Source organism: Podarcis filfolensis, assembly GCF_964270895.1.
Source record: "Podarcis filfolensis genome assembly, chromosome: 16".
Taxonomy (NCBI): Eukaryota; Metazoa; Chordata; class Lepidosauria; order Squamata; family Lacertidae; genus Podarcis; species Podarcis filfolensis.
Genome location: NC_139620.1, coordinates 37,174,826 through 37,202,323, shown reverse-complemented (window position 1 = coordinate 37,202,323; position 27,498 = coordinate 37,174,826). Strand labels below are relative to the sequence as shown.

Genomic DNA, 27,498 nt, shown 5'->3' with positions numbered 1-27,498 from the left:
CTTTTCCTGTGATTCCCTGCAGAATTGCTATTTGACATGTGTGTGTCTGCCCTGCCTGGAGAACATTCTCCTCAGTTTTAAAGGCTGTGGAGTAAACTTCCAAATTTCATGGGGTTTTGGGTTTTTTGTTGCATCTGTGGGTTGTGTCTTTTTTCAAGCTTCATTCAATTTACTCCCCTCTCCTCCTCAGAACCCGGGTCTTGCCCCAGTGGATTGTGTCAGAGATCCAAGGATAGGGCGAATATGGACCAAAACGAAAGAGCTGGAACTCTCTGTCCCTAAATTTAAGGTACGTGCATTGAGAACTGTGGTGTCCTTGATATAAATATAATTGCATCTTTATTCATATTGTTGAGTAATTAGTTCACCGGTGTTATAAAGTTGCAAAATACAATTGAGCTTTCTGCCTGTCAAAAGTGTGTTTTATTAATAACTCAATGGAGTTATTTAAAACAAATTTTTAAAAGTTATTGCTCAGGCAAAAGTTCAGTGTTTGTCTGTAAATTGCAGTGGAAGGGAAATACCTTGAAAGTTCAGTAGTTGCTTCTTAACCCTCTCTGCTCCAGGTGATGTGATTGCTTACAATCCTTAATTTTGCTCTCTCTGGCTTTTAATTTCTTACTACACTGTGTGCAAAAACAAACCTACAGATTGATGAGTTTTACGTGGGGCCGGTTCCTCCCAAACAAGTCACTTTTGCCAAGTTGAATGACAACATCCGTGAAAACTTCCTGGCTGACATGTGCAAAAAATACGGTGAAGTGGAAGAAGTGGAGATCCTCTACAACCCTAAAAACAAGAAGCACCTGGGAATTGCCAAAGTGATCTTTGCCACAGTCAAAGGAGCCCGGGATGCAGTGCAGCATCTACACAACACATCGGTCATGGGCAACATCATCCACGTGGAGCTGGATACGAAAGGTGGGGAGCTGGTTCTGAGCATCATCTTCCTTCTGTTTGCTGCTCTTCCCCGCCTCTCTCTTGTCCCGTAGTGAGATGCATTTGCAGATTGGATGGGGAGGGCTAGTAATTAATTTAAGGATGGTGGTGGAAGCTATTAAATGACTGTCACTGCATTTCCCCCTCAATCTCTCTGCTTTTCTCTGGGCCTTTGCTAGTCACGTGGAGCTGAATGTGTTGTCTGTTGCTAGGAGACAGTCCTGTAATTTACAAAATGCTGCCATCCTCTCCATTTCACTCAGTCACTCATGCTGACACTTGGCTTGCCAAATGGTCCCCCTTTGCCCCTTTGCCAAAAGTACCTTTTGCACTTAGCTGATAACACACCCACCCACACCTATAGTTATAGAAAAATGAGGCTAAAAATCATTTTAGAAAATGCCTGAAATTTATCCTAAAATAATACTCTAAATTAGATTCCAGCAGTGTTCTTGCTTTTATTTAATCATCCCATTGCGGGCATTTACATATGTACAAGAGGCTCTGTAAAAGTGTATTAATTTTTCTTCCACTGTCTCTTAAAGGGACAGTAACACTCCAGATATTGAAAGTAACTGGTCTGTAGTGCTAATACCTTCAGACAGAAGCAGTGTAGCTAGGAACTTAGGTTTTATTTATAAGTTCCTCAAACCATACTGAGGCTGCAGTCCTAACCCCAGTTACCTGGGAGTAAGTCCCACTGAATTCAGCACAACTGACTTCTAAGAAGGCATGGTTAGGTTTGCTTCAACATTTAATTTTTTTTGTCTTTTTTTTGCTGTATTTTTCTTTTTTGCTAAAGCAGTGAAGCATATATGACCAGCATGTTACTTTTAGCATATAAGTGCTAATTTGTTCCCCACCTCTGCCATAAGACACCTTTCAGTTTTGCAGCTTAATTATAAAAAAAACCTAAAACTATTTTAACCCTTTAAAGGAACATTTTGGAAAGTATGAATAATTAACGTGTTATGCACAATGGGATACTTTCTAGTCCCTTATCTTTAAAAGTGCTTATGCTAAAATTTTAAAACTGCATGTGTTCTGAACTCCAAAACACATTTGACTACATCTTGTTTTTTTAGTTAGTGCACTGCTGAATCTCCAGCTGCAGTTAAATGTTCCTCTGCATGGTTTCTCATATTGTGAAATGAGGATTCATCTATGCATGTTAGATAAAGTTATTAATAAAATGATAAGAAAAAATTGTTAGAACAGGTCAGTTATAATCCAGTCCTTTATCAACATTTATTCTGAGTTACTACCATATCAGGGCATGAGAACCACAGCTTAACTATTTGTAAAGTGGTATAATCCTAAATTTTATTAGAAATATATTTGACTGAACTCAGTCAGGCTTACAGCCAAGTTGAGAATCAGGAAAATTTAACGTAACTGCTTTATAGTTTGAGCTGCAGCTGTGTTAAAACCTGTGTTGATTTTTAAATGTATTTTTAACAAGTTTTCTGTAAGCTTCCAGTGCTAGCCTTTGAAATCCTTATGATCACATCCTTCTCGATTTCTGACATTTCCACTATTTGTGACTTAACTAGTTTCCAGACTATCATTGTTTACATGTAATACTAGATATAAAAAAGCAGAGGTATAGATGAACAGCTGTTTGGCCCACTCTAGCCAACTCTTTTATAAAGGTCCTTTTTTAAAAAGAAAACCTGATGTTAAAGGGAGTACATGGCATCTAAACAACTATTTTAACTGTGATTTGATGAACTCAGAAGACTAAATCCTAGAGAACATAAATTCTGTTCACAGGCCTTAGAATAAAGCTCTGTAGCTTTAAGTGAGTCATGTGAGGTGAAATTTAGACCTTGGTCTAAGAGCTCTGCTGCTGCTGCTGCTTGCTGCTGCTGCTGCTTTTTGTGTGAGATAAGGACTCTCTTGTGTTGTACCTTAGTTTTTGTAACTGGGGTAGTAATTACCAATTACAACTAAAACACAGGATCAAATAATTTAACTGTGTTAGGAGCTAGTGTAGGCGGAGGGACCAAGCAACAAACAAGGAAATCTCCACTTAAATTAATTCAATCATGCAGACACCTACCCCACCCTCTCCCCAAGCCTCAGTCCTTGTAGCTGCAAGATGGGGATAAGAATGCTGGCCAAAGGATAACTAAGATAATGTATGTGAAGCCCATGGAGCACTTACATGCAATATAAATAAGTTTATTTACTGCACGTCTGTACCAACCAATAAACGAAGTTCTCTGGGTGATTTGCAGTAAAGGCTAAAAGAATACAGCAAAACCTCCAAAACAGAGGTTACTAACAGGTTCTTACACTGCAAACCACTGGGTGCCTGCAGGGGGCTGCTTTACTACTAGCTTGTTCAGCACTTGCACCCTGGGGCACTGGATGCTCCTGTTTTATTACTGCAACAACGCACCAGTGGATGCATACAAACCACCCTGTTAACTCACATCTGAGGCCCCCTAGTGCCGCTGTGTCCAGCCAGGTGCCTTCGAGGCTCCCAGGCAGAGCATGGTGGCAGTAGCCTTCTTGCACTGTTGTTCCTGAGTGGCTGGGATTCAGAGGTATGCTGATTCTGACCCTGGAGGTAAGACGTGGACAGCCTTATCATGACGTGGACAGCCTTATCCTCCATCAATTTGTCTGATCCATTTTTAAAGCTGTCTTAAGTTGATGGACATCACCACATTATGTGGAAATGAATTCCACAGTTCAGTTATGCATTTTGGGAAGAAGTACTTCTTATTGTCTGCCATGACTCTCCCACCATTCAGCTTCATTTGATGATCCCATTGGGTTCTAGAAGTATGAGAGAGGGACAAAAACTTAACTCTCTTATAAACCTTTATCGTGTCCTACTTTTACACACCTTTTTTCTAAACTAAGAAGCCTCAACTCTTGTAATCTTTCCTCATAGCGAAGGTGCTCTGTCCTCTTGATCATTATTGTAAGCCGCGTTGAAGTTTTATTACAGTCAAGTGTTAGATAAGTATTGTGAAATAAATAAGTAATAAATAATTGTCGCTGCCCTTTCCTGCACCTTTTCCCAGCTCTACAAGTATTCTTTTTGAGAAGTGGCAAAGAGAACTGTCCACAATACTCCCAAGTGTGGCTACACCATAAATTTGAATAAATGCACTTCAATATTGACAGTTTTATTTCTTGCTGACATGAATAGAACTGGGCCTAGTTATGGTGTGTGTACCCTCATCCCCAGCACAGCTCTGCTGCTTGAATGGCATTGTTCCGGTTGTACTGGGTTGAGTTATTGTCTGTATAACACCATAACTTTGAAGAAGGAACTGGTTCCTGCTCTGTTTTCTCTTGGCACAGCAGACCCTGGGTTTGAGCTGCTAGTGTCTTGGACCCTAAAATTCTGGCAATAGTTTGCTGGCTGCACAACAAGGCTAGCTGTTTAGCTGTGCAGACTGACTTTGTGTTCTTTATGCAGAAGTAAGTCATGCTGATTTCAGCAGGGCTTGTTCCCAGGTTAGTGGGCATAGGATTGCAGACTTCATTTTAATAAATAAATAAAGATATATCTTTTGTCAACACTGCTACAAGGGAAGAGGACAACATAAAATGAACAACTGAATTTATAGATGAACAGCAAAACCATCAATAAGCTCATCAAAATACATACGTATGTACTTAGTTGGCACTGTCAGGGGAAGCAGGTGCCTTTTTTAAAAAAGACAAATATTAAAACATTTTTACTGATCACATACAATGTGCCTTTTATAGAAAAACTGATTTGAAGTTCAATTTCTAGTGAGCTGGGCTTGCAGAGTTTGAAGATTTATCACATTTTACCATTGAATGCAGACACATTTTTGCTATAAAATAGTTTTATCCCTACAGCTGTTAAACTATTTCTCCTCCCTTGAGAGCATGTTGAGGAGAGGGAGGCTAGTTCTGTGAAGAAGCAGTCCTGAGTTGAACACACATGCTCTCCTTGATAAAATGTACCAACATGGCAATAAAAGAGGGGGCAACTTTGTCTTGTCCAACCTTTTTCCTTTACTACTTTGTGTTCTGTTACCCCTCCCCTCCCTTGAAGCAGGCGATCTGGAATTGGGTCATCTGCCTTTGGAAGTAGGGAGCCAGAGTGGTGTAGTGATTAGAGACTTAAGGCTAGGACTGGGGAGACCCAGGTTCAAATTCATGCTCAGCCATGAAATTCACCGGATCACCTTGGGCTATTCACTCTACCTGGCAGGGTTGTTGTGAGGATAGAACGAGAAAAGGACATTGTTCCAAGTCTGCTCCAAGATAAAACTCAATCAATGAAGCACTCTTGTGCTTTTGTGTACCACAAAGAGGCATTTTTTGCTTCACTTGGCCTAACAAGCTGATACTGAATATTTCAAGAGAGTCAGAACTGGCGCCTGTTCAGGCTTGGTTTGCAGAGAGACTTGGTAAAATGTGGATTCTAGATGGAATTGTGGTGTGTTCTTTTTAATAAAGTTGTTACTGTTTGTCCAGGTGAAAAACGCATGCATTTCTATCAACTTCTTGTGAATGGACTCTACACCCCTCAGACTCTACCTGTGGAGAATGAGCCGGACGTATCGCCCACCGTGAATGAAACTGCGCAGGTACCTTTTCGCTTACTTGCGATTTAATGGCACGCACTGTGTCTGTTGGGGAATTCTGAGATGATATTCATTTACAACAAATGGTAGTTTGCCTGCTGTTGTCCGTCTCCTCAAGAAATTCATTCTTGACATTCCTGTCCAGACATCTGTCATCTCCAGCCTTCCTTTTCAGGGGACTCTTGAATGGAGGGCAAGTCCTTGTGAAGTTCCAGATACCGCTAGACCTTTTACTAGATCCATGGAACTGTTCCAAGCTGGAGTCTGATTCTGGACATGACAGTTGTGTGTAGGTGCTATGTATGGAGATCGGCAGGCTGGATTGCTTCCTGTTTGTCCTTATTAGGACTTCATGTTTTATTAAAATATTTTGAGTCAGATGAGTTAATGTAACAGGAAATGAAAAATAAGATATGAACAATGACCCAAGTAATAATCATTTTGATTATCAAATTTGTAAGCTTTACATTTAACCTTCATAGAACTGTAGAGTTGGAAGGGACCCCAAGGGTCATCTAGTCCAACCCCCTGCTATCCAGGAATCATGTCCATCCACCTTCTGCTTAAAATCCTCCAAGGAAGGAGAGTCCACAACCTTCCCCTGTGGGAAGGAAGCAGCGAGGGTGGGAGGCACGCAGAGACAATATCGAGGTCTGCTCCAGTTGGACTGTGTTTTAGTAGTTTAAAATTGTAAACCACCTTAGGTGCATTGGCAGAAAGGTGCTATATAAAATTTAAGAAAGAAATAATAAAACTAGAGATCATGTTCTGGCTTCTTTCTGTTGTTGGGCATTTGAGCTCATGAGACTTGAAATAGGTGTGTAGGAACCAGCTGTAAAGGCTGCCTCCTTCCCAGTGTCCTATTTTGCTCCCTTAAGATCAAGTTGTTTGTGTGGAGGAGGGGAAAAATTTCTCAATGATATTTAAGTAGTAGTTAATAATTGAAATTTTATGCTGCGGATTCAGTTTTTGGCACAGAATGCCAACAAAGACAGAATGCATGAAATGCTAAAACTTCTTGTTGAGTAATTTCTGTCATGTTCCAAAAAAATCTCTACTAATGGAACAAACAGAATATGATTTTGTGACACGGGGAGTTCTAGGTGCAAAAGTGGCTGAGTTTGAATTTAATCCATGTGGCTGCTTGTCTGGCCTGCTTGCGTAGACTATTTTGCGGTACCGGAAAGCCCCATTCAGTGCAGTCAAGCAAGCTGATGCAGGTGTAAATTCAAGTAAGTTTTGTGGGATGTGCTCCCTCGTAAATGTTTGTAGCACTGTGCCCTTTCTAAGTATTTAAACATTTTCTGTTGAGGCATATGACGAGTACCTTGAAATATCCATTCATTTCTAGTTACTTTTATTTAGGAACCTACTTCCTAGTTCAGTAAAGTGTATTTTGCCCAAATTCTCTGCTAACATTTTCTGTCATTTGCTCAGTCTATTTATTCTGAATACTTAAATTTCATAACCTTTATTTTTATCAGGCAAATGTAAAATAAAAGAAATCTGCTTGCTTTTGGTTTCTTCATTTTCATTATCACTTTTGTTTCCCTTAACATTTCTTTTGGATGTTTGAATAAGAAAACTGTAATGATTGCACCAAAATAGACCTACAGCTCGTGGCACTGAGCTCCCTCTGTTGAGCAAGGTTCTGCCTTTCATTGAAATCCATCAAGTGAACTTAGGGAATGTTCACGTTTGTTTGTTTATTGACATGGGAATTGCATTTCTTCTACAGTCCTGAGTAATGTCACAAATTAAAGGCTGCATTCAGACAATCCTCTGATCAATATTCCTTTCCCCTTTCTCTCGTGTAGGGATCATAATTCATTACTTTGTCCATTGTTCACCATTACATCCAAACCCACAAACTTGAGTGAGCCCTCCAAACTACAGGATTGTCAACAGTGCTTTAATACTGGTTGTTTTTGGTTTGGACATAATGACAAATCCTGGCATTATTAAATCAAGTGGTACCAAAATTAAGCCCTACCTGTGAGGGTACAGGAGGAGTGTGTTGGGCACAGTGCTCATTCCTGATCCTACAAATTATGACTTGGAAGGTTTTCTGAATGGGCTGCTAGGGGTTGGGACACCCTTCTTGACCCTGGCACCACTGCCTGCTTGCATTCTTTGAGCCCTGTCCACGCAGCAGGAAGGGGAAGGCAGCTGGAGGCTGCACTGTGAGCCTTGGCAGGTGCCCTGTGATGCCGATCAGCCAGCCATGTGCCAGCCTGTCGCTGTTTATATTGTGGGCAGCTGATCTTTCAGCCATGCCACACTCCCTCACTTTGTGTTCTTCCCTTATCAGTCGCTAGTGTTCATTTTTCTTTACTCCCCCTCAGATTTATCTGCATCAGCCACCACACACTGGGTTTATTTACACAGGGATTGCAGGGAGTTCTCGCCATCAACCGCTTGCAACAACCACTTAAGCAGATGGTCTAATCATAGGCATTTGTTTCTTCATCTGAGAATAACAGTGGGCTAACAATGTCAAGTCCTTTCTGCTGAGTCCCACGGTTACTTGATGTCCTGATTCCTTTTTAGTGTTTGATCTTATTGGTTAGGGATTTACTGTTGCCATGTTAGCTTCAAGATCAATTCCATGGCCGTTCATGAAAGATGGGGATACAGTCATTTATTTTTTACATATACTTTCTGGTCGAATATGTATTAGGTTTACTGTCGTCATAGTTCTCGAACCTTTCATTTTATTTTTCTGTGAACTTCAGAACTTGGAAATGGTCTATTTACAATAATTGAAGAGGACTTCAAAGTAACTATTAATTGACAGTGATCAGTTGGTTGTGCATGTGGTTCTTAAAAAATCAATAGCTGGAAAAATTCCAGCTGCCCCGGTATGTTTTTGTTCAAAGATTCTGGGTTTGTTTTTGCTTTTTTTACAACTCAGCCAAATTCTCTTATAGATGGTACATTTCATTAACCCCACCCCACCCCACACAAACATGCACTAGAGGTTAGAAAATAACAACTGGTAGATTAGATGAAAGGATAGTTTCAGGAACCTTTGTCCAGTGTAGGGCTAGTAACTGATGCCTGCCACTCTTGATCATCTTTCAGCAGCAGTGTTTATATGTATGCTTGTCAAGTGGCTCCTTAAGTGTTCCTTGGATGTGTGCATTGCTAGGCCCCCTGCTCATGTTTCCAATGGAACTTCAGAAATGTATGCATATTTTTGTTTTCCTTTTTTGCAGCTGGCTGAAACTCTGAAACAATTAAAAGACAACAGTGCTTCTTCTGTGGGATCATCAGCTACCCCAAACAGTGGTACCCCATTTTCCCATGATACCGCCTTTTCCAGTTGTCGGCAAGATACCCCAAACTCTTACAGCCAATTCACTCCTCAGTCCCAAGGAACCCCTCTTACCCCACGCCTGGGGACTCCATTTTCCCAAGATTCTGCGTACTCTAGTCGTCAGACAACACCTGCGTACCACTTTAGTCAGGACTCTGGGTATAAACCCAGAAGACATGAAACAAAATTTACAGATGCTTATAACAGACGCCCAGGCCACCATTATGTTCATAATTCAGCTGGTGTTTTCCGAGGGTCAGAACATCAGTTCAGTGCATTCAAATCCCACTCTCAAGAGGCTGTGCAATTTTCCCACACTCCTCCTTTGAGCCACACAGGTTCTTCGACTTTCAAGTCTGCTTTCTCCCCATACCAGGCACCCACAACGTTTCCCCAGCCTGAAGAGCCACAGTTTCCCCAAACTTCTAGGGATGCTGAGTACCGTCGGCCGCCACCAACACCAACGGAGATGGCAGCTGAAAGTAGCGCCGCTGCCACTGTTGACTTTGTTCCTGTGAAGGACAAACCTGAGGAGCCCCCAGCCCCACCTGAGCCCAACAGTCTCAATGAACCACCTGTGGTACCCTTCACACAGACTCCAGAAAGGAGCGAGACCCCAGGCACCCCAACCACAGAATCTGAAATTCAGCACAACAGTTTGGACTCAAGAATTGAGATGCTCTTAAAAGAGCAGAGAACAAAGCTATATTTTCTCAATGAGCATGACTCGGACAATGAGATTAGAATGGAAGGTAGCCCCATCTCCTCCTCCTCCTCCCAGCTTTCTCCAATTGCAACATTTGGTTCCAACTCTCAGCCCAACTACAGAGCACAAACCCCTTCCTCCCGTCCTTCCAGCACAGGCTTGGAGGACATTAGTCCAACACCATTGCCGGATTCTGACGATGAGGAGCCAATACTTGGAATAACTTCTCTCTCTCAGAATTCGAAAGGAATGCCCGATGCTAGCCTGACTCCCCTTGACCAGCTGAGTAGGACTTCCAAAACAGAGTCCTCTGAACCTAAAGAAATGTTGCCTGATAACGATAGTCCAACTCCAGAAAAAATGGAAGAGGTAAGTGGTTCAGATAAGCCTTACTTACATATGTGTAAGCAGTGTGGAGAGCTTTGCATTTCTGATTTTAAACAGGTGCAACCTCCAATTCTCAGCCCGAGAATTGTGTGTAGTATGCGTACAGGCTCTGACCCACTTGTGCACGATGGGCACGTGTGTGCCATTTTCCACACTGCGCAGGGGCTGGGCAGACTTATGCATGTCCTGCTGAAGTGCACGGTGGCCAGGAGTTGCCTGTGTGCATCTGTGGTGAACACCCATGTGCTATAAAGTGTTTAACTTATAAAACAAGATGTGCTTAATTTGTAAGATGGGAGACTTAGCCCTGCATGGATGTGATTCCTTTGTATTGGAATTGGTTAGGAGTATTCCAGAGAAGGTGTGGTGCATGATCCGAGGCCTTGTGATGAAAATTCCCTCTCCACATCAGCTGGGTTGACTGCTGGGACAAGAAGGGACCTGCTGCTGTCTCTTTTCCATGCTGCTGTTAAACCTCCCATGGGAAACAATTTTTAGCCAGGTTGTGCTATTGTCACTTGGAAGCCACCACCTTATTTCAACCAGCATTTGGTCTGTCAAGTTGTAAATGTTTTTAGGCTCCCTGGAGTTGTAATATTGTCTGTTATCTGCTAACTTTGTGCGATATTAAAGTAGTTTCCTCCCAAGCTGTCATGCATAGGATTCAGTTGTGCATCTGCTTCAGAGTTGGATCTCATGAAATGCACTCTTCCTCACTGCAGTATCTTTTCAAACATGTTGCTGTTTGTGCCTTCTCCTTGAGTCTCTCAGTCATTCTACAGGGGCTTATGACCTTTCCTGCTCCATAATTAAATATAAACAATTGGCCTTTTTAAAAATTCATTTTAAAATGTGTATAAAACCGAGAACAATTATAACAGATAAAAATTAAAAGATGACAAACAAAACTATAAAATAGGCACATAGAATGAGTACAGTTGCACATGAGTTAAAAGAACACTCATAGTGTTTTCTTGAACTTTGTTATCAGATTGTCAAGTATAGTTCCAAATTTGCCAGCTTGTAATGAAGGTTGTCTTGAAAATGATGCTGTCTATGTAACACAAGAATGCAAAATCATATAAAAAGTGAAATAAAAACAGTTAGTGAGCTCTCCCTTTTTAAGTGATTGCAGATTCCAGCTTAATAGTTTGCTTTTTGTTGTTGTCATCTCCCCTCCCCTTTCTGGTGGGACTGAATCTGAAATAATGATGTATTACCCCTGTAGAAATGTGAGCTGTTGCTTTTCCAGCTTGCAAATGAGATGGAGAGGAGTGCCAAGCTTTAGCCTATGAAGAGGCTGGGAAAGCAGAGGCTCATGTTTCAACCTATTGTGAGGCTGTTGTTCATAGCCAGGCTTTCAGAGAATTCCTCAGCAAGAGGAGGGAAGCAGGGATAAAGGACGTCTGGGCAGGAAAGAGAGTAGGCACTTTCAGTGTCTCCACCTTTCCATCCAAAAGGAGATTTATTTCTCCTGTTTTTTAAAAGGAGATTCCACAATCTGCATTGTCTTCTTCATAATTCACATAAAAGAGGAAATGTATGCTGCAGTTTTTCTGTGGATAGCTGTTTCGGTAGCTGTGAGAGTGTTGGCTGTGACGTCTAGGATATGTTATTCTAAAATGAAGTAACAGCATTGGGGTGCAATTTTTATTGTCTTGTTGAAGCTATATCCCCACTCTTCATTGCATAGCAACCCCAGGGTGGGGTACTGTAATACTCTTTCCTATGTAGGACCCATCCCATGCCTTTTCAGAGCTTTGTTTCTGAACAGGAACATTGCCACAAGAAGCATCCTGCAGCCGGATTGGGCCAATGACCCTTCTAGTCCTGCATCCCAGTTCACAGTGGCCAGCCAGATAGGAACTCTTCTGCTCATGTTCCCCCAACAACTGGCATTCACAGGCATATTCTGAATGGTGAGGGGCTGTAGCCCAATGGCCAGGCATTTGCTGTGCACGCAGAAGGTCCCAGGTTCAATCCCTGGTATCTGCAGATCAGACTGGGAATGTCCCTTGCCTGATGGTTTGGGCAATATTAAGCAAAATGGACCAGTTGTGTGATTTGGTGTAAGGCACCTTCCTGTGTGCTGCCTCCAAGACCTCCCTGGAGCGAAGGGTGGGAAGATAAATCAAAGTTACCAGGTTTTCTTCTCAGTGCCTGCATTCTATTATTAATTTCGTTTATCCTTGCAACAAGAGGCTGAGGTTGCTCTGTCTGACAGGCAGAGAGGGTGTCATTCTTTGGACCACTCAATGAGATTTGCTGCCAACAGGTGATCAGAATATATACTTACCGTATCTAGGGCCAGTGGCCTATTCCACACCAATATCTCTCTCTCTCTCTCTCTCTCTCTCTCTCCCCCCCTCCTCTCTCTCTCTCTCTCACACACACACACTTTCCATAAGCTATGTATTGTTTCCAGGGCCAGCCCACACATGAGGCAAGGTGAGGTGACTGCCTCAGGCAGCAGAATCCACAGGGGCAGCATATCCCAATGCAGATACTTATTTCCCTCCTTCTTCTTGATGTAGATTTTCATTCACCCCTTCTTCCCTGGTGGGGAGCAGGGTACCATTTTGTGGTTCGCTTCAGGTGTCAAAATGCCCTGGGTTGGCCCTGAATGTTACAGCAGTTAAGCAGACTGTTGTGCTCGAAGGTCAGGGGGCTTTTCTACAACTGACCACCTGGTTTATTTTTTTAAGAGTTGGATTCTAACCTGGCTCCCAAGAAGGCAAAGAGGCTCTACAGTCAGCTCTGGAAGTAGACAATGTAGTGGACTTTCTTTATGATCCTTTCTTTGTATGCATCTCAAAATTCCTGCTATTGATCCCTGAAATGGCATCACTGGAGGCTCCAGTCCAGTACATACTTACCTGGCAGTAAGTTCAATCAAACTCATTGAGACTTGCCTCTGAATAAACGTGCACTGGATCAGGCCACAAGTGTCTTTTGGTCAAATGGATGCTGTGGTAACTAAGATTAAGAGAGGGAGCATCTGTGTCTAAGGAAGCACAGAGATTCAGTATGTAGGAAAATAATAATAAAATTTTATTTATATCCCGCCCTCCCCAGCCGAAGCCGGGCTCAGAGCGGCTAACAACAGTAAAATAATACAACATTCTAAAATCATTTCATTATAACATCAGTTCAAATCAAATTAATGGTAACCATTGGGCTAGAGTTCTGTGAGGATTGCCAAAGGAGGAGGTCACAACAACAAAGGAACCAACGACGAAGGAAAAGTGGGAATACATGAAAGTGGGAGCATGTTTTATTCTGTGTTAGTAAATCCAGTCACAATGGCAAATGTGTTAAAATTGCCACTTGTGGAGTCCATTGTAACTGTCCTTTTTATGTAGAGCTATGTGGTCACATATTGAGATAGAACTAAGCTGTGTTAAGCCATCTTGAATATGCACATTAGGAGAAATAACCATTCTGAAAGGAATGATTAACTAAATAACCCTAAAATGCTAGGCTGGACAATAAATGATCCATTCTGCACTATTACAGCTTACTGATTCTGTTTAAAATGGTAACCATTACATAGGAGGTTATTCTAGGCTCCCTTATGGCAGGGGCTCAATATCCTCAGGTTTCCCCATGTGCTGTCCTGGATGACCTGCTCCAACACAGTTTGGTTTGCCCAAAGAATTGCCCAGTTCTTGTTGTCTCCAGGAAGGAAGCTGGCTAAAGTATGTGGCATGATCTGTTGAGCAGATCATAAAAGTGGGTATGACCCTTTAAAAAAAAGTCATGATTCCATCAGAGGTGACTCCTTCCTTGTTTGTCTGTTTTTACATGGTAGTGCTTGGTACTAGTTGCTCTGTGAACTGCATGAGATCTGTACTTCAGAAACTCTCCTGGAATATTACCTTGCTTTGAATTTTGGCAGTGATGGTTATTTTTGCAAGGAATTAGGAAATTAATATGATAGGATATGGGTGGCCAGCCCTTATGCTGGACTGGTGTGGTCCTGTCTCCCAGGTTCAGTAGACCAGAGACAAATGCCCCAAAGTGTGGGAGCCCTTTTGGTCTAAACCAAGTGGCAGGCAGCGTGGTGAGAGTTCAGTACACCACCTCCTGGATCAGTCAATGTCAAAGCCGTTTGAGCTCCTGTTGGTTTCTTTAGCTGTGAACTGCCAGAGTTTTCCCACCCATGGATGCTACTTGCTAGCTCCATAGCCCCGCCTCTTGTCTGCAGGAGCCAATGTACTTTTTATTGGAGTTGCTTATAATGGATTTTAATTATTATTTGAATGTTTCAGATAGCTGTTTTTAACTGTTTGTGCAGTTTTTATTGTTTTATTCTTTTTTAAAACAATGATTTTTTTTAACAATAAAGGAATATATAATTGTATGAAATAAATAGTTTTGGAAAAACAGGGTTCAGATAAACAAAAATAATGCAAAATGATTGGTATTATAACGATTGATATAAAGAATAGCAGACCTTTGTTGTGTGCAGTAATGCCCTCTATTTATATTCAGACCGTGGGTGCCGTTACTTATGTAGCCAAAATAGCACTAGTCACACACAAGAATGATGAATCGGCAAATTTGGGGGATCACAAGGTGTGCAGAAATACAACAGATTTTTTTGCAGGGGGTGGACCCTAAAAGTTAGGGCTGAGCCTGCTCGGTGGCCTCAGAACAGTTTGTTGTGGCAAGAAAACAGGGAGAATGGAATGGCATATCGTGTTGAAGAGCATGGCTGGCTTAGTGGAGCAGGAACATGTGGCACTGCAACATTTTGTTGCAAGGTCCATTTTTTCTCTGTCAGCATCTTAACTGTTGTACATATTCAGTACAGGTGCCCTCCTGCCTTACCGGTTAAATACAATTCCTGGTTCTGTAGCAGTTAACAAATCAGGTTGAATTCCATATCACCATTTTTATTCCTGCTCTTCCTTTCAAACATTATACTAATTCAATTTGCAGGTTCGTATGCATTCTTTCATCCACTTATATCTCTCACTTTGCTTAAAATTATTATTGGCATATATTTGTGTGGATGGACGTTGCCACAGTCTATGGGAAAAGTCTGCCATATAGCCAGTGAACTTGCTTCACACATTTTGATGTACTTGGAAGTGCTCCCCATTAAGTTGCATCTATTATTGGAAGGAATTGGTGTCGCTATATTGGATGAAGCTCCCTCTGTGTTCTGCCTCCCTGTTATCCCTTTGCAGTTCCAAATGCATGTGATATTCTCTCTTTGCCTCCTGTTGTTTAGTGTTGTGTCATTACATGCTGTTTAACAGCTGCTGCAATTCTGCTCTGAAATCGGTTGTTTCAGTTCTTTGGTAATAGATTCCTCTTTCTGCATAGACTATCTTTATCTATTAAAGCTTCATGTGTGCTTTTTGAAGTGCCCTTCTCATACAAACTTAATTTCCACAGTGGGATTCTTGCCCACCCCTCCCCCAGTGAAAATTTTACAGGATTGGCTTCAGGCAGTGGGTTGTCTTACGTCCATTCTATTAGCAAGAGGGAGCAAGGCAAGAACATACAAGAATTTGGTGATTAGGAGAGAGATGGGGAGTGTGACCCTGTTCTCCTTGATCTCTTGACTCCTTTCGATACCAGGGTGTCCTTCTGGAGTGACCATGAAAGTTGGTGGAGGGAAGTTGTTCAGCCTTGTGGAGACATCGTTGTAGGGTTTCACTTTTATACTCCGCAGTGTTTAACATCAGCATAAAACTGGCTGGGATCTTCTGTAGATTTGGAGTCATCAGTATGCCAATAAACTGAAGCTTAATCCAGATAAGACTTGAGGCACTATTAGTGGATGCTTCCCTGTTCTGAATGGGGTTGCACTTCTCATGAGGTAACATATGTGCACATTTGGGGTACATTTGGATTCATGACAGTCCCTGGAGGCCTCTGTGGCTCAGAGTGCCTTTCATCAGTTTTGGCTGGTGGTCCAGCTGTGGTTCTATCTGAAGGGGGATTGTCTAGCTTCTGTTGTCTATGCTCTGGTAACCTCTAGGTTGAGACTGTTCAGAAACTGCAACTGGTGCAGAATTCAGTAGCCTGTTTGCTCACTTGGGCAAGACAGCTTGAGCCTATAATACTAATGCTGGCTAGACTGGATTGGTTACCATTGGGTTTCCAGGCTTCGCTCCAAGTTTGAGCTTTATGCAGCTTCAGGCTCCAATACATTAAGGACAAGCGCTTCCCATACGAATGCACCCAGACCGTACAGTTATCTTTATTAGTTCTATGTTCCCTCTGACTATTGCTTAGAACAATCTGTGGTCCTCCTTCAGCCCCATGCAGCATGGCCAGTGGCTGTACTCCAGCAACATCAAGGGCGGGGTCAAATATTCCTCTCCCTGGCTTAAAATGTAGCAGCCTATAACACCTTAGGATTCAGCAAGGAGGTATTGTCATAAAATTAAATGATTCAGCTGCTATTTTGCAATAAATGGACCATTGGCCTGCAGGCTCTGGCTGTACCCACTTCTGGATCTCACCCTGGACACTGCTTGCCCACAGTCCCTGGTGGATTACTCTCAGGCAGCAAGTAATTCATCAGTGTGGTAATATAAAGACAGCCCAAATAACTGCAAGGTCAGCCAGAATGGTCAAGACCTAATCCACAGGCTTTCTGTCCAGCTGGGGGCCACTCTGAGCCCTGAAATGGGTCCCTCGTGTGAGGTGTGCCTCTGTCCCGTTGACTTGGCCAAGGATGTCCAATTAATGTGTGAAGATAGATTTGAACCTGGCCTTCCAAGGCTACATCTGCCACAATAGTAATTGCAACACGCTGATCCTTCACTGCTCTGCTACAATTTAGAGTCATGTTCAGCTTCATCCTCAGTGGATCTCCCATTGGACAGATTAGAGCTGTTCACCCATTGTAAGAGGCCATGTGAGATTGAGAGATTTGCATAGCCAAATGCCTTTCCTCTTTCATCTAATTTCTTATGCACTTTCCTAAATTTGACAAATTGCATGCCACACTGATAAAAATCCATGTGAGACATTATGCAGCTTTTGGCTATTAAATGATAGATCTCTACCTGGGACTTAGAATCAGGAGCAAAGTCCTAGACATGTCTACTCAGAAGTAAGACCAATTGAATGCAGTGGAACTTGCTCTCATTTTAACTGTGTATGGGATTGTAGTCTACAGCTATCTGAAAACAGTCTGCCTGTAGGTTTGATCATGCAGTGCTTGTTCATGCTTCTACAGGATTGGAAAGTGGGAAGAACTTGCTCAGCAATGAAGCTGGCAGGAGGATGGCTCTCTTCTATCATATTAACTGTAGAAAGTGTAGAAAACCAGTTGTGGTTGTAGGCAAGAGTACCTCTTTCACTCTCAGGTGCCAGATTAGACTTTGAGGCTTTCAAAGTTTGCATATTACACAAAGTCTTCTTACCGTACCTTCTTAGAAAGCAGCAGTGTTGGCTACATATCATTTCTGCCTTTTCTAAAAAAAAATATTCTAAGTAAGCTTGAGGGTAGTGATCCCTGGAATTGTTCTTGCTGTGGTTTTTTTGTTCATTTGGTTAAATTAGTTGTTTTGGATGTATGTATTCATTTTATAAATAATATTAAGCATATGTTGAGAAATTAATTTGTCACAAACACATTGACCATCCTATTCATCTACTTTCAGCCCAGATTATTATGAATCCAGATAGCAGAGCTTTTGAATGTGATCTCAAGGTCACCCCTGGAGTACAAGTTCCATTGAAATCAATAAAACTTGCTTCCATGTAGAAGTGTCAAGGAATCTTATTTTGCTGGGTGTGGGGGCTCAGTTTCTAACAAGAGAAGGTCTGACACCACCGTGGCTCACACCTCATTGGAAACTGCATCCTCTGACCTTGACATCCTTATATCTGCTGCATGATGGGCTACAATGTGGTAGTGAGGGAACCACCCTCTGTACATGTTTAGGAGCATACTTGTTTTTATTATGACATCATCCTGAGTCTGCGCCTTGTAACACAGAATAGGTTCCAAACCTAAAGTCTGTTTGGATTTTTTGCAAACCTAGTAAGAGGGAACTGGTTTTATGGCTAAGCGGAGTGTTCTTTTATACGATCTGCAGAGAAACCAGAGTATGTGAAGCGGAGTGTTCTTTTCACTTGAGTACCCATGGCTTAAAATGTAGCAACAAAGAAGGAATAGTTATTATTATTATCATTGTGGTGGGGATTTTTTTAGCGGGGGCAAATATTACCAAGGCTCCACTCCTCCAGCATCTGAACAGGGATATGGTATTAAAGTTGCAGGCTTCCTCTGTTCCAGTCACCCGGTTCCAAATTAGGAAAACATGGGGTAGCAGGAGACCAAATGCTAAATATTGCCTTGCCCCATCCTATGTTAATGGCATGGCAGTTTTTTGCAGAGAAGCGCAGCTATTGCCCAGCTCTCATGGCTCAATAGAGCAGCAATGCTGAGAGGCTAATGTGGTTGAGAATTTGAGATACTTCTTCGTCTGAAGGGGTTTCATCCTAAGTGTCTTGTTATCGTGGTGTTGCAGACTTCACAATCTGAGTCGCAAATCATCTTGCAAATGTGCAAGCCTTCATTGCTGGTCTTCTTGCTATCCTTTTCCAGAACTTAATGAAATGCTGCCTGCTTTTCCTGACACCCACAAAGTTGCTGAGCTTTTTCAAGGAAACCACCAGAATTGTTCGTTGCCATACACCCAGGTTTTCCATGACATTTTGCCACATTCCCCGCCCCCCCCATTTTTACACCTGAAAACCAGAACGTGTTGGGAATTTTCCTGATGAATGGCAAGCCTATGTCTGGTGGAAGTTGTTCTGCAAATGAGACGGCTCATTTTAAAATTCTGCCCTTTTGACTTGGAGCCTGTTGGATCCCTTTCAGAATCAATGGGAGGGTCTGTGTATGCTTTGTCTCAGTTTCTTAAAAAGAAATGTTGCAACCCCTAGAAAGTTTTTAAAAATCAAAAACGGATTTGAGGAAGAGCAAACCAACAGAGGTGCTGAGTACCTCTGAAGACCAGTTGCTGAGAGACAAGCAGCTGGGGGGGGGTTGCCTTCCTTCCCTGGAGGGGGTGGGCAGGAATGTGACAGAGCCATCTTTGTTAAAAAAGGTCTGCCCCAGCAAGGCAATTCTGGTGCTTTTGCATTTCCTTTGGTTAGCTGCTCTGAATGCCCCATTCGTGCTCTCTGGTCTTTATGTGCAGTCCCTGGGTATCCACGTAGCATTGTCAAGGTGCCAGTTAATTCTGTTACGTTAGAGCAAAGGAGGATGGCCCATGGCCAAAATTAGAGTACCTCCCTCTTCTTTATCCCTCAAGAAGGGCTTTGTCATCCCCAGGAGTGTGGATATCTCCTCTCCAGAACAACAGGTGTAAGAAGGGCATGGACCATAAACCAGAGTCTTAAAAGTCTGTCTCTTGCTTGAGCCTCTGGTGCAAAACAAAGTTGTTGTTTACGAACAAGGGGCATTTTGCATCCCTTGGAAATTCCCTCTTTTGAGAGAGGTGAGTGGCTTTGCTCTCTCTGCAAGTTCCCCGCTGTGATCAACTGATTCTCTCCCTGCTCCCCGCCCCACCGGCCCCATTTTCTCACTTGCCCCTTTTACCAATTTCTCTTGGTAAGAGGCGATAACTAATTAGGAAGCTGCACCTGAGCCTGCCACATTGTGTGGCACAAACACCAGCACGGTGGCATTTCTTTACAAGCCAGTAGTCTTGGGAGTGTGTTGCAGTTTTCAGGGGAATATCTCCCTCCACCCCTCTGCGTCTGGAAAGCTCAGTTTAAATTTCCTCTCGTGAGAGTTTAATAAAGCACTGTAAACGAGGCCTTTTGTTGTTCAGTTTTCTCTCCTTCCAGCAAGGTGTAGTATTGTATTTTAACAAGCATTTGGATTGGGGTGCAGCAGCAGCAGCCCAGCCCTGTAGGTAGATGGCAGGTGGCAGTTGCAAACCATGTGCTTTGGCTCAAGAGGGCCGGTGTGCTTCAGAGCACTGGTGAAAACAACCCTAGATGGAGAGGACACACTGTCTGGCTGCTTCCTGGAGAATAAACAGCAGATATTTGATGCAACATCTGCTCTGGAAGTTGCTGCTGGTCTTCTTTGTTTTCTTGCTGCATGGTTCCAATTGGTGGTTGTTGTTGTTTAGTCATTTAGTTGTGTCCGACTCTTCGTGACCCCATGGACCAGAGCATGCCAGGCACTCCTGTCTTCCACTGCCTCCCGCATGCTGGTAGCTTCTTTAACACTGTCCAACAATCTCGTCCTCTGTCGTCCCCTTCTCCTTATGCCCTCAATCTTTCCCAGCATCAGGTCTTTTCCAGGGAGTCTTCTCTTCTCATGATGTGGCCAAAGTATTGGAGCCTCAGCTTCAGGATCTGTCCTTCCAGTGAGCACTCAGGGCTGATTTCCTTCAGAATGGATAGGTTTGTTCTTCTTGCAGTCCATGGGACTCTCAAGAGTCTCCTCCAGCACCATAATTCACCAATTGGTACTATGCCAAAATATATTTGATATCTGGATAATGTAATGCAGGCTTCCCCAACCTGGCACCCTCCACATGTTTGGAACTACAACTCTCATGAGGCTCCGGCAGTGTGGCCCAGTGGGCAGGGATGTGGGAGCTGTGGTGTAACTGGAAGGCATCAGCTTGGAGAAGTTGCAGAGAGACTTGTTGGACTTTGAGGGAGGCCTGCATTCTGGCCTCCCACCTTGTACTGAAGCTAACTGGATGGCTGTGGGCCAGGATTGATGGATTGCATTTATAGCCCACCTTTTCCCCAAGGAGCTCAATGTGGTATACATGGTTCTCCCCCTCCTCATTTAATCCCCACAACAATCCTGTGGGGTAAGTTAGGATGAGAGGCAGGGACTGGCCAGAGGCCACCCAGTGAGTTATGGCTGAGTGGGGATTTGAACCCTGGTCTCCCAGGTCCTAGTCCAACACTCTGTTATGCTCTACTACAGGGGCCTTTCTGCAGGGGCAAAACTAGGCACATTATGTAAAATAATGAAAAATTTACTATCCCCCCTTCTCTCTTCCCCACCTCTCTTCTCCCCTAACCTCATGCTGTCATTAACATTAGTGTCTCACATTGAATGTAACATCCATTAAAAAGACGATGAACTGAAAGTTTATTCTTCAGTTAAAGCAATTTTAAAAAGCTAAGCCATAGCATTTTATTTCTACATTCACTCTCTGCCTAGACCCTGTTTTTCTTCCTCCCTGGCTACACCCTATTTCTGCATTTGTTCTTTCTTACTCTCCATGATTTCTCTTGTCTTGAACAAGCTTTTTATCCTTCTGAATTTTATTTTAATTGAACTCTGCTTAATTGACAGCCCCCTCCTTCCAGCTGGCTTTCTTCTGATTTTTGGTATATTTCCCCACTCCTGTTTCCTCTTCCATTTCCCCATCATATTTCTAATGTATTGCTTAAAATAAATTTTGGATTGCAAAACTTGTCGCCTCTATGCATGCAGGTCAGTTGCCAGCCATGAAGCTGTTGGAGGCACAAGGGGCTTTTGCAATGTTGCCTCTGCATAAAGTTCATAAGGTTTTGGTGGTAGCTTTTAATTCACCCAACTTGTCTTCAACCCATCTGTGATTCCTATTTCCTATTTCAGAATACAAATGGCAAATATGCCCATATATTTAAATATTGGTTAAAATATTTCCTGTGCACTTCCCACGCCCCAAGGTACTCTGAGCTGCCCACAGAGCTGGGGTGGACTTTGGCTGCCATGTGTTATATGGGGAGGGTTGCATTCTCATAGACCAAGGCCAGCAGTTTTGCACTGGGCTTCACCTGATACATTATGATCTTGCCAAAAAAAGACACAACTTTTTGTGAGGGAGGGAGAGAGGCAAAGATGAACCAATCTAGAGTACAGCATAAGTAAAATAAGTCAGGAAGGTGTGCCTTTTGCCTGTTTATTGACCCACACTCTGTGTATCAGTGCATGTTATCCAGGCTTTTTCTTTTTCTATATTCAAGTTATCCTCAAGTTCCACTTTCCAGCAGAGATGGACGGAGCCTTTCTTCCCACCCAGGGCCATCCCTGGAGGGGGCAAGTAGGGATGATTGCTCCAGGCCCTATATTCACAGAATCATAGAGTTGGAAGGGATGCTGACAGTCATTTAGCCTAACCTGCTGGATTTCAGGAATGCTGAAGCATCTATGACAGGTGGCCACCCAACCTCTGCTTTAAAACCTCCGAGGAAGGAGAGTCCACCACCTCCCGAGGGAGTCTGTTCCTGTTGATGAGCTCTACCTATCAAAGTTCTTCCTGGTGTTGAGTTGGGATCTCCTTTCCTGTAACTTAAAGCCATTGGTTTGGGTCCTACCATCCCACTCTCTCCTGGCACTGAGAGCCATGACTAGTGGCCCTGCCGTTTTCTGTTCAACCAAGAGACTTTCCACCTCCTCTTGCTAGAGCAAGGCAGGGAGGGTGGAAGCAGAGGAACTCAGCGCTTGAAATGTGTGAGAGAGACTGTTGCTGCTAAATTGGTGGCAGAAAGTAAGCCAAGAAGGAGGGGGTGGCACTACTATCATTGCCATGAAAAGGAAGAGAGGCAGTGGGGCTCTGCGTGTCATGTGCTTGCCCATTTTGTAGTGTTTGCAGCATGTTCACTAAAGGGCTTGTTGAACTGAGCAACAAACACCACAACCCACCTTTTTTTCGCAAATGTGCCTTTTCTCCTCTCTTACTGCTATTTTATCATTTTAATCTTCAAGCTGATATGCCAACTTCATTGCACTTTGCTCTGACATGATAGACCAGGCATGGCCAAACTTGGCCCTCCAGATCTTTTGGGGCTACAATTCCCATCATCCCTGACCACTGGTCCTGTTAGCTAGGAAGGATGGGAGTTGTAGTCCCAAAACATCTGGAGGGCCAAGTCTGGCCATGACTGTGATAGACTACTGCTGCAAGAAACAGCAAAGGGTGGTTTCTCCATTTTTGCGGGGGACAAACTGAGCATCTCTTAACCTGAACTTGTTAGGTAGCCTTGGGCAAAATTGGGCAAAATCTTGGGACTTCTCCATCCAAGATGAAACTTCCATTGACAGCTCTGTGTGGCTTCTTTCCATATTCAGTTTTATATTCTCTCAGTTTCCTATGACTCCTGAGTTGTTCCTAAGCAGAATCAAGAATAGGTAAGGGTTACAGGAGAGTTTCTTGTGATTATATGTTGTCCTTTGCTGATTTAAATCCATGTTCTTTTTCATTTAGCCACAGGCTGGTAAAGAGCACATTTCTTTCTGTAAACTTTGCTTTTTGGAAGCAACTGCCCTCTGGTGGTAGTAAATTGATCAGTAGATACTTGATGAAAACCAGATTAGATTTCTAGATTGCTTTTTGTGCTACATTTTGAACTGGGGGTGCTCATAGTTAGGGGGAAAGGTCCAAATAGTATTAAGATGGCCTTGTGGTAAAGTTCTTCAGGTTTTAATATACAAATACCCCTGACAGTTTGAGCACCTCATAGGAAGTGATTTTACATGTTTTGTGGAACTGAATGTCTCCCAAGAAAATACTAAGTTGTCTTGGATGCACATGACTTGAGGAGATAAAGTTACTCCCCCTCCCCAATTTTTATTTACTTGTCTTGCTAATGGGACTGTAATCCTAGACTAAGCAGAATATGTTTCTCTCTTCCTCACAGTGTCATCAGTCTTCAGGGGAAGACATGGAGATCTCCGATGATGAAATGAACCAATCTCCAAGCACAGAATGTGCTAAAAACATTGTGGTGAATACTTCTGTTGGCAACTCAGCTGTGATGGCTCCCTCAATTCCTATGCCTCCCCATGGTTTTCCTCCCCTGCCTCCCCCACCCCCACCCCAGCCGGTCTTCCCAATGCCCCCTCCTCCGCCTCTTCCTCCCCCGCCTCCCCCAACTCACCCCGCAGTCACTGTCCCGCCTCCCCCCCTCCCAGCGCCTCCTGGGGTTCCACCCCCTCATATCTTGCCTCCACTTCCTCCCTTCCATCCTGGGATGTTTCCCCTCATGCAAGTAGATATGATCAGTGTCTTGGGCAACCAATGGGGAGGCATGTCAATGTCTTTTCAAATGCAAACCCAAATGCTGAGCCGCTTGATGCAAGGGCAGAACACTTACCAGTACCCCCCGTTCATGGGGAACCGGATGCAGTTTGTCAACCTTCCTCCTTACCGACACTTTTCCATGGGAGCAGCTATCAACCGCGGACAGCAGTGGCCCCCTTTGCCCAAGTTTGACCCCTCGGTTCCTCCTCCGGGTTACCAGCCCAAGAAGGAAGATCCGCATAAGGCCACTGTGGATGGTGTCCTCTTGGTGATTGTGAAGGAACTTAAAGCAATAATGAAGAGGGATTTAAACCGGAAGATGGTGGAGGTGGTGGCCTTCAGGGCATTTGATGACTGGTGGGACAAGAAAGAGCGTCTGGCAAAGGTAACCATCAAATCTCACCCCTCTTTTCCAATGGCTTTGCAATGACAGACGGTTTGCTCCACCTGCCTCTTTGCATCTTTCTGTGTTTCCCCCAGTTCAGGCTTGGACATACATAAAACAAGTAACATGACAGGTGTATGGCAAGGCATACACCTGTCATAATAAAGCTTAGTGCATGCATGCATGTATAAGAGCACAGGTCTGATTCCTTATAACTCAAGGTTATTGTTGTTGTTTTAAAGGGATCTCTAGTGTAGGGGGGGTGAAAGTCTTTTATCTGAAACCCTAGACTAGAGAGTCAGCTGTGTTTGGAGTAGGCAGTATGGAGCTAGATGCATGACTCCATTTGAGGCAGCTCTCTGTGTATGTTTGTGTGTGATTGCTGTGTGACTTCAGACATGGCTTAGAGCAGGCATAGGCAATCTCGGCCCTCCAGATGTTTTGAGACTACAATTCCCACTGGTCCTGTTAGCTAGGGATGATGGGAGCTGTAGTCCCAAAACATCTGGAGGGCCGAGTTTGCCTGTGCCTGGCTTAGAGTATGTCCATGTCTTTACAAATGGCAAAAGTGTACTTAGCACTGTCTGACTGTCGCAAATTCCTAAAACCCATAGTGGATATTAGGCTACAGCCTACATGCGAAAACCTACATGTTTTTTGCACCACAAAAGGATCATGCCAAATTAAGGTTGTTTTCTGCCAGGCAAGGTGGAGAGTTTGCAGTGTAATCGATGGACACTCTGCAGTAGGGAAAGTAGGCACATCCTTCTGGTGTTTTTGACGTTTGCCTCCTCCCTAGAATTTGTTCAGGCTGAACTTTTCCAATGGAAGTCAAGCAGAGATGTTCCATAAGTGCTATTGATGGATTTGAGCACCTTAAGTCTGTACTTGTTCAGGGAAATTAGAGCTTTCGTATGAGTAGATGCTGCTGCTTTGTTCAAGCACCCAATTTTTAGCGTCTGCACCAGTGTATTAGTGTCCTCTTTTTCAATCCTCCTTGTCTTGCATAGGCATCACTTACTCCAGTAAAATCTGGAGAACATAAAGATGAGGAGAAGCCAAAACCAAAGGACCGCATCACATCTTGTCTTCTGGAGAACTGGAACAAAGGAGAAGGTCTGGGTTACGAGGGGATTGGCTTGGGCATTGGGTTACGCGGGGCCATCCGGTTGCCATCTTTCAAGGTAAGAGCAGTCTTCAATATCTAGTTATTCATAATATGAACCCTGCTTTCCTATAGTACTGTAAATAATGTTAAAATTGAGTCACAGTTTTAATGTCTCAGCTGTTGCACACTTTTTGCCCAATAAACTGCCTGTACTTTTAGCTCTGTAACCTTACAGAAATGATTAATAACCCAGTATTGGCTCTTCACACCACCACCAATGCTATTACTGGCTGATTTATGGTGGTGCAGAAGGATTAACAGTTGCCTCTATCCCCATGTGAGTTTTAGAGAGCACACTGGAAGACTTGAAGGATGGGGAAAAGTTAGGGGGGAGAGTGTTGTTTAGAGAAAGTATGCAAACATGGAAAGTGGTTGGAGATCTGTAAAGAAGAACATCACCTTTATTTTATCATACATCAGAAATCCTTTAACAGATTTAATAAAAGAGGTGATAAGACTGTAAGGTTTCCGTCTTATTCCAGCTTTCCTAATTGACATGTTTGCCCTTCTGTGTATTTAGATGATTGAACTGGGTTCAATGGCAGTGCCTCTTGATTTTCCCACTGGTCTAATTGTTCTGTTGCCCTTTAAATTACAAACTGAAGTCAAAATGTTTTCACAAAAATAAAAAGGAAAGCAAACGTAGGCACTCCCATGTAGTCATTTTTGGGTTGGGGAGTAAGGTTCTTGTATGCTATGAAGTGGGAGCACTTGTAAATCTAAAAACAAGTACATCTCCCAAAATTGGTTAATTCTTTCCTTTCTGCAGGTGAAGAGAAAGGAGCCACCTGAAGCTGCCTCAGCTGGAGACCAGAAGAGAATCCGTCCCTCTACTTCAGTAGATGATGAAGATGAAGGTTTGTGAAGCCATATTTTCCTCCAAAACACAGTAAGGGTTTCACACTGCTGAATCCTCTAATCTTCACGCTGGTGATTTGTCTCTCAATCTGGACACTCTATGCAAAACTAAGAGTTCCAAATTCTCTTTGTCCTAATTTTTGCAATTTAATGTCATATTTGGGACCAATCTGTAACACAGATAAGACTCCGTGTTCAGTGTTGCAGTTAAGATGGGCACTGTTCCATAAAGTAATGTCTAAAATCACGGTAAAAATATTTTTGTATCATGGAAAGAACAAGCTGTTCAGTGTTATAACTGGTTTAATGCTATTTCAGTATGAAATGAAAGACACACACCCCACAGTTCTTGTTAATTGTCATTAAATGCTTTGCCCTCCCAGAGCTCCTTGGAGAAGGCTAATAATAATAATAATAATGAATTAATTAGTCATATAATTAATTATATGACTATTATAATAATTATATGACTAATATAATTAATTAAGTAGTAGTCATCTTGACATAGTGCACTTCATTAATCTGAGCACCCACAGTTTTTTGTTTTTGTTTTCTTGTTTTTTTCTGAGCACCCACAGTTGTTCAGTATTCAAGCACCAATTTCTTGCCAGCTTTGGAAGGACATAGCCTGACTGGAGTTCAGTAACCTAACTAGGAAGAGAAACTGGGAGTTCCTTCCTTTGCTGTGCATTTAAGCCCTATTGACCGGGATAAAGTTTTGGTGTACTTAAACTCTTCCTAGATTGCATACCATCTTCTTGAAAGATTTAAGGAAGCCAGATTGCAGCTAACAAGCAAGGCACACTCTCAACCTCTTTGCTAAACTCATAGGGTGCAACCAGCCAAGTTAAGCTTTGCAGTCCCATGGACCTTGGTGGCAGCAATAAGCGCAGGCTTACTTGTCCCTAAATGTAATCAGTGGTTAATTTTTAGCATGGACTGGATCGTGCCACTAATGCACTGAAAACATTTCATCATATTGAATGTATTGGATTAAAAGCTCTGAGGTTCCCAAACATTCAGCTACTGAGGGATGCAGATTTCTTCCCCTATTTCTTAATGTGTCAGAAATGGTGTCTTGAAAAATAAATCCTTGCATAGGGTGCATGTCCAGAGATGCAGATCC

At 43.0% G+C, this 27,498-nt stretch overlaps 1 protein-coding gene across 5 annotated transcripts in view; it reads left to right on the top strand.

Moving 5' to 3' along the window:
- Window positions 1-27,498, top strand: part of SETD1B (SET domain containing 1B, histone lysine methyltransferase) — a 68,277-nt gene that overhangs the window by 20,485 nt on the left and 20,294 nt on the right. For all 5 annotated transcript variants that reach the window (XM_083589678.1, XM_083589677.1, XM_083589676.1 and 2 more), the window contains 7 exons: window positions 191-289; window positions 651-921; window positions 5,413-5,525; window positions 8,741-9,916; window positions 23,579-24,346; window positions 25,357-25,530; window positions 26,284-26,371. In XM_083589678.1, coding sequence (XP_083445804.1) covers window positions 191-289; window positions 651-921; window positions 5,413-5,525; window positions 8,741-9,916; window positions 23,579-24,346; window positions 25,357-25,530; window positions 26,284-26,371 — 2,689 coding nt within the window. The remainder of the gene's footprint in view (window positions 1-190; window positions 290-650; window positions 922-5,412; window positions 5,526-8,740; window positions 9,917-23,578; window positions 24,347-25,356; window positions 25,531-26,283; window positions 26,372-27,498) is intronic.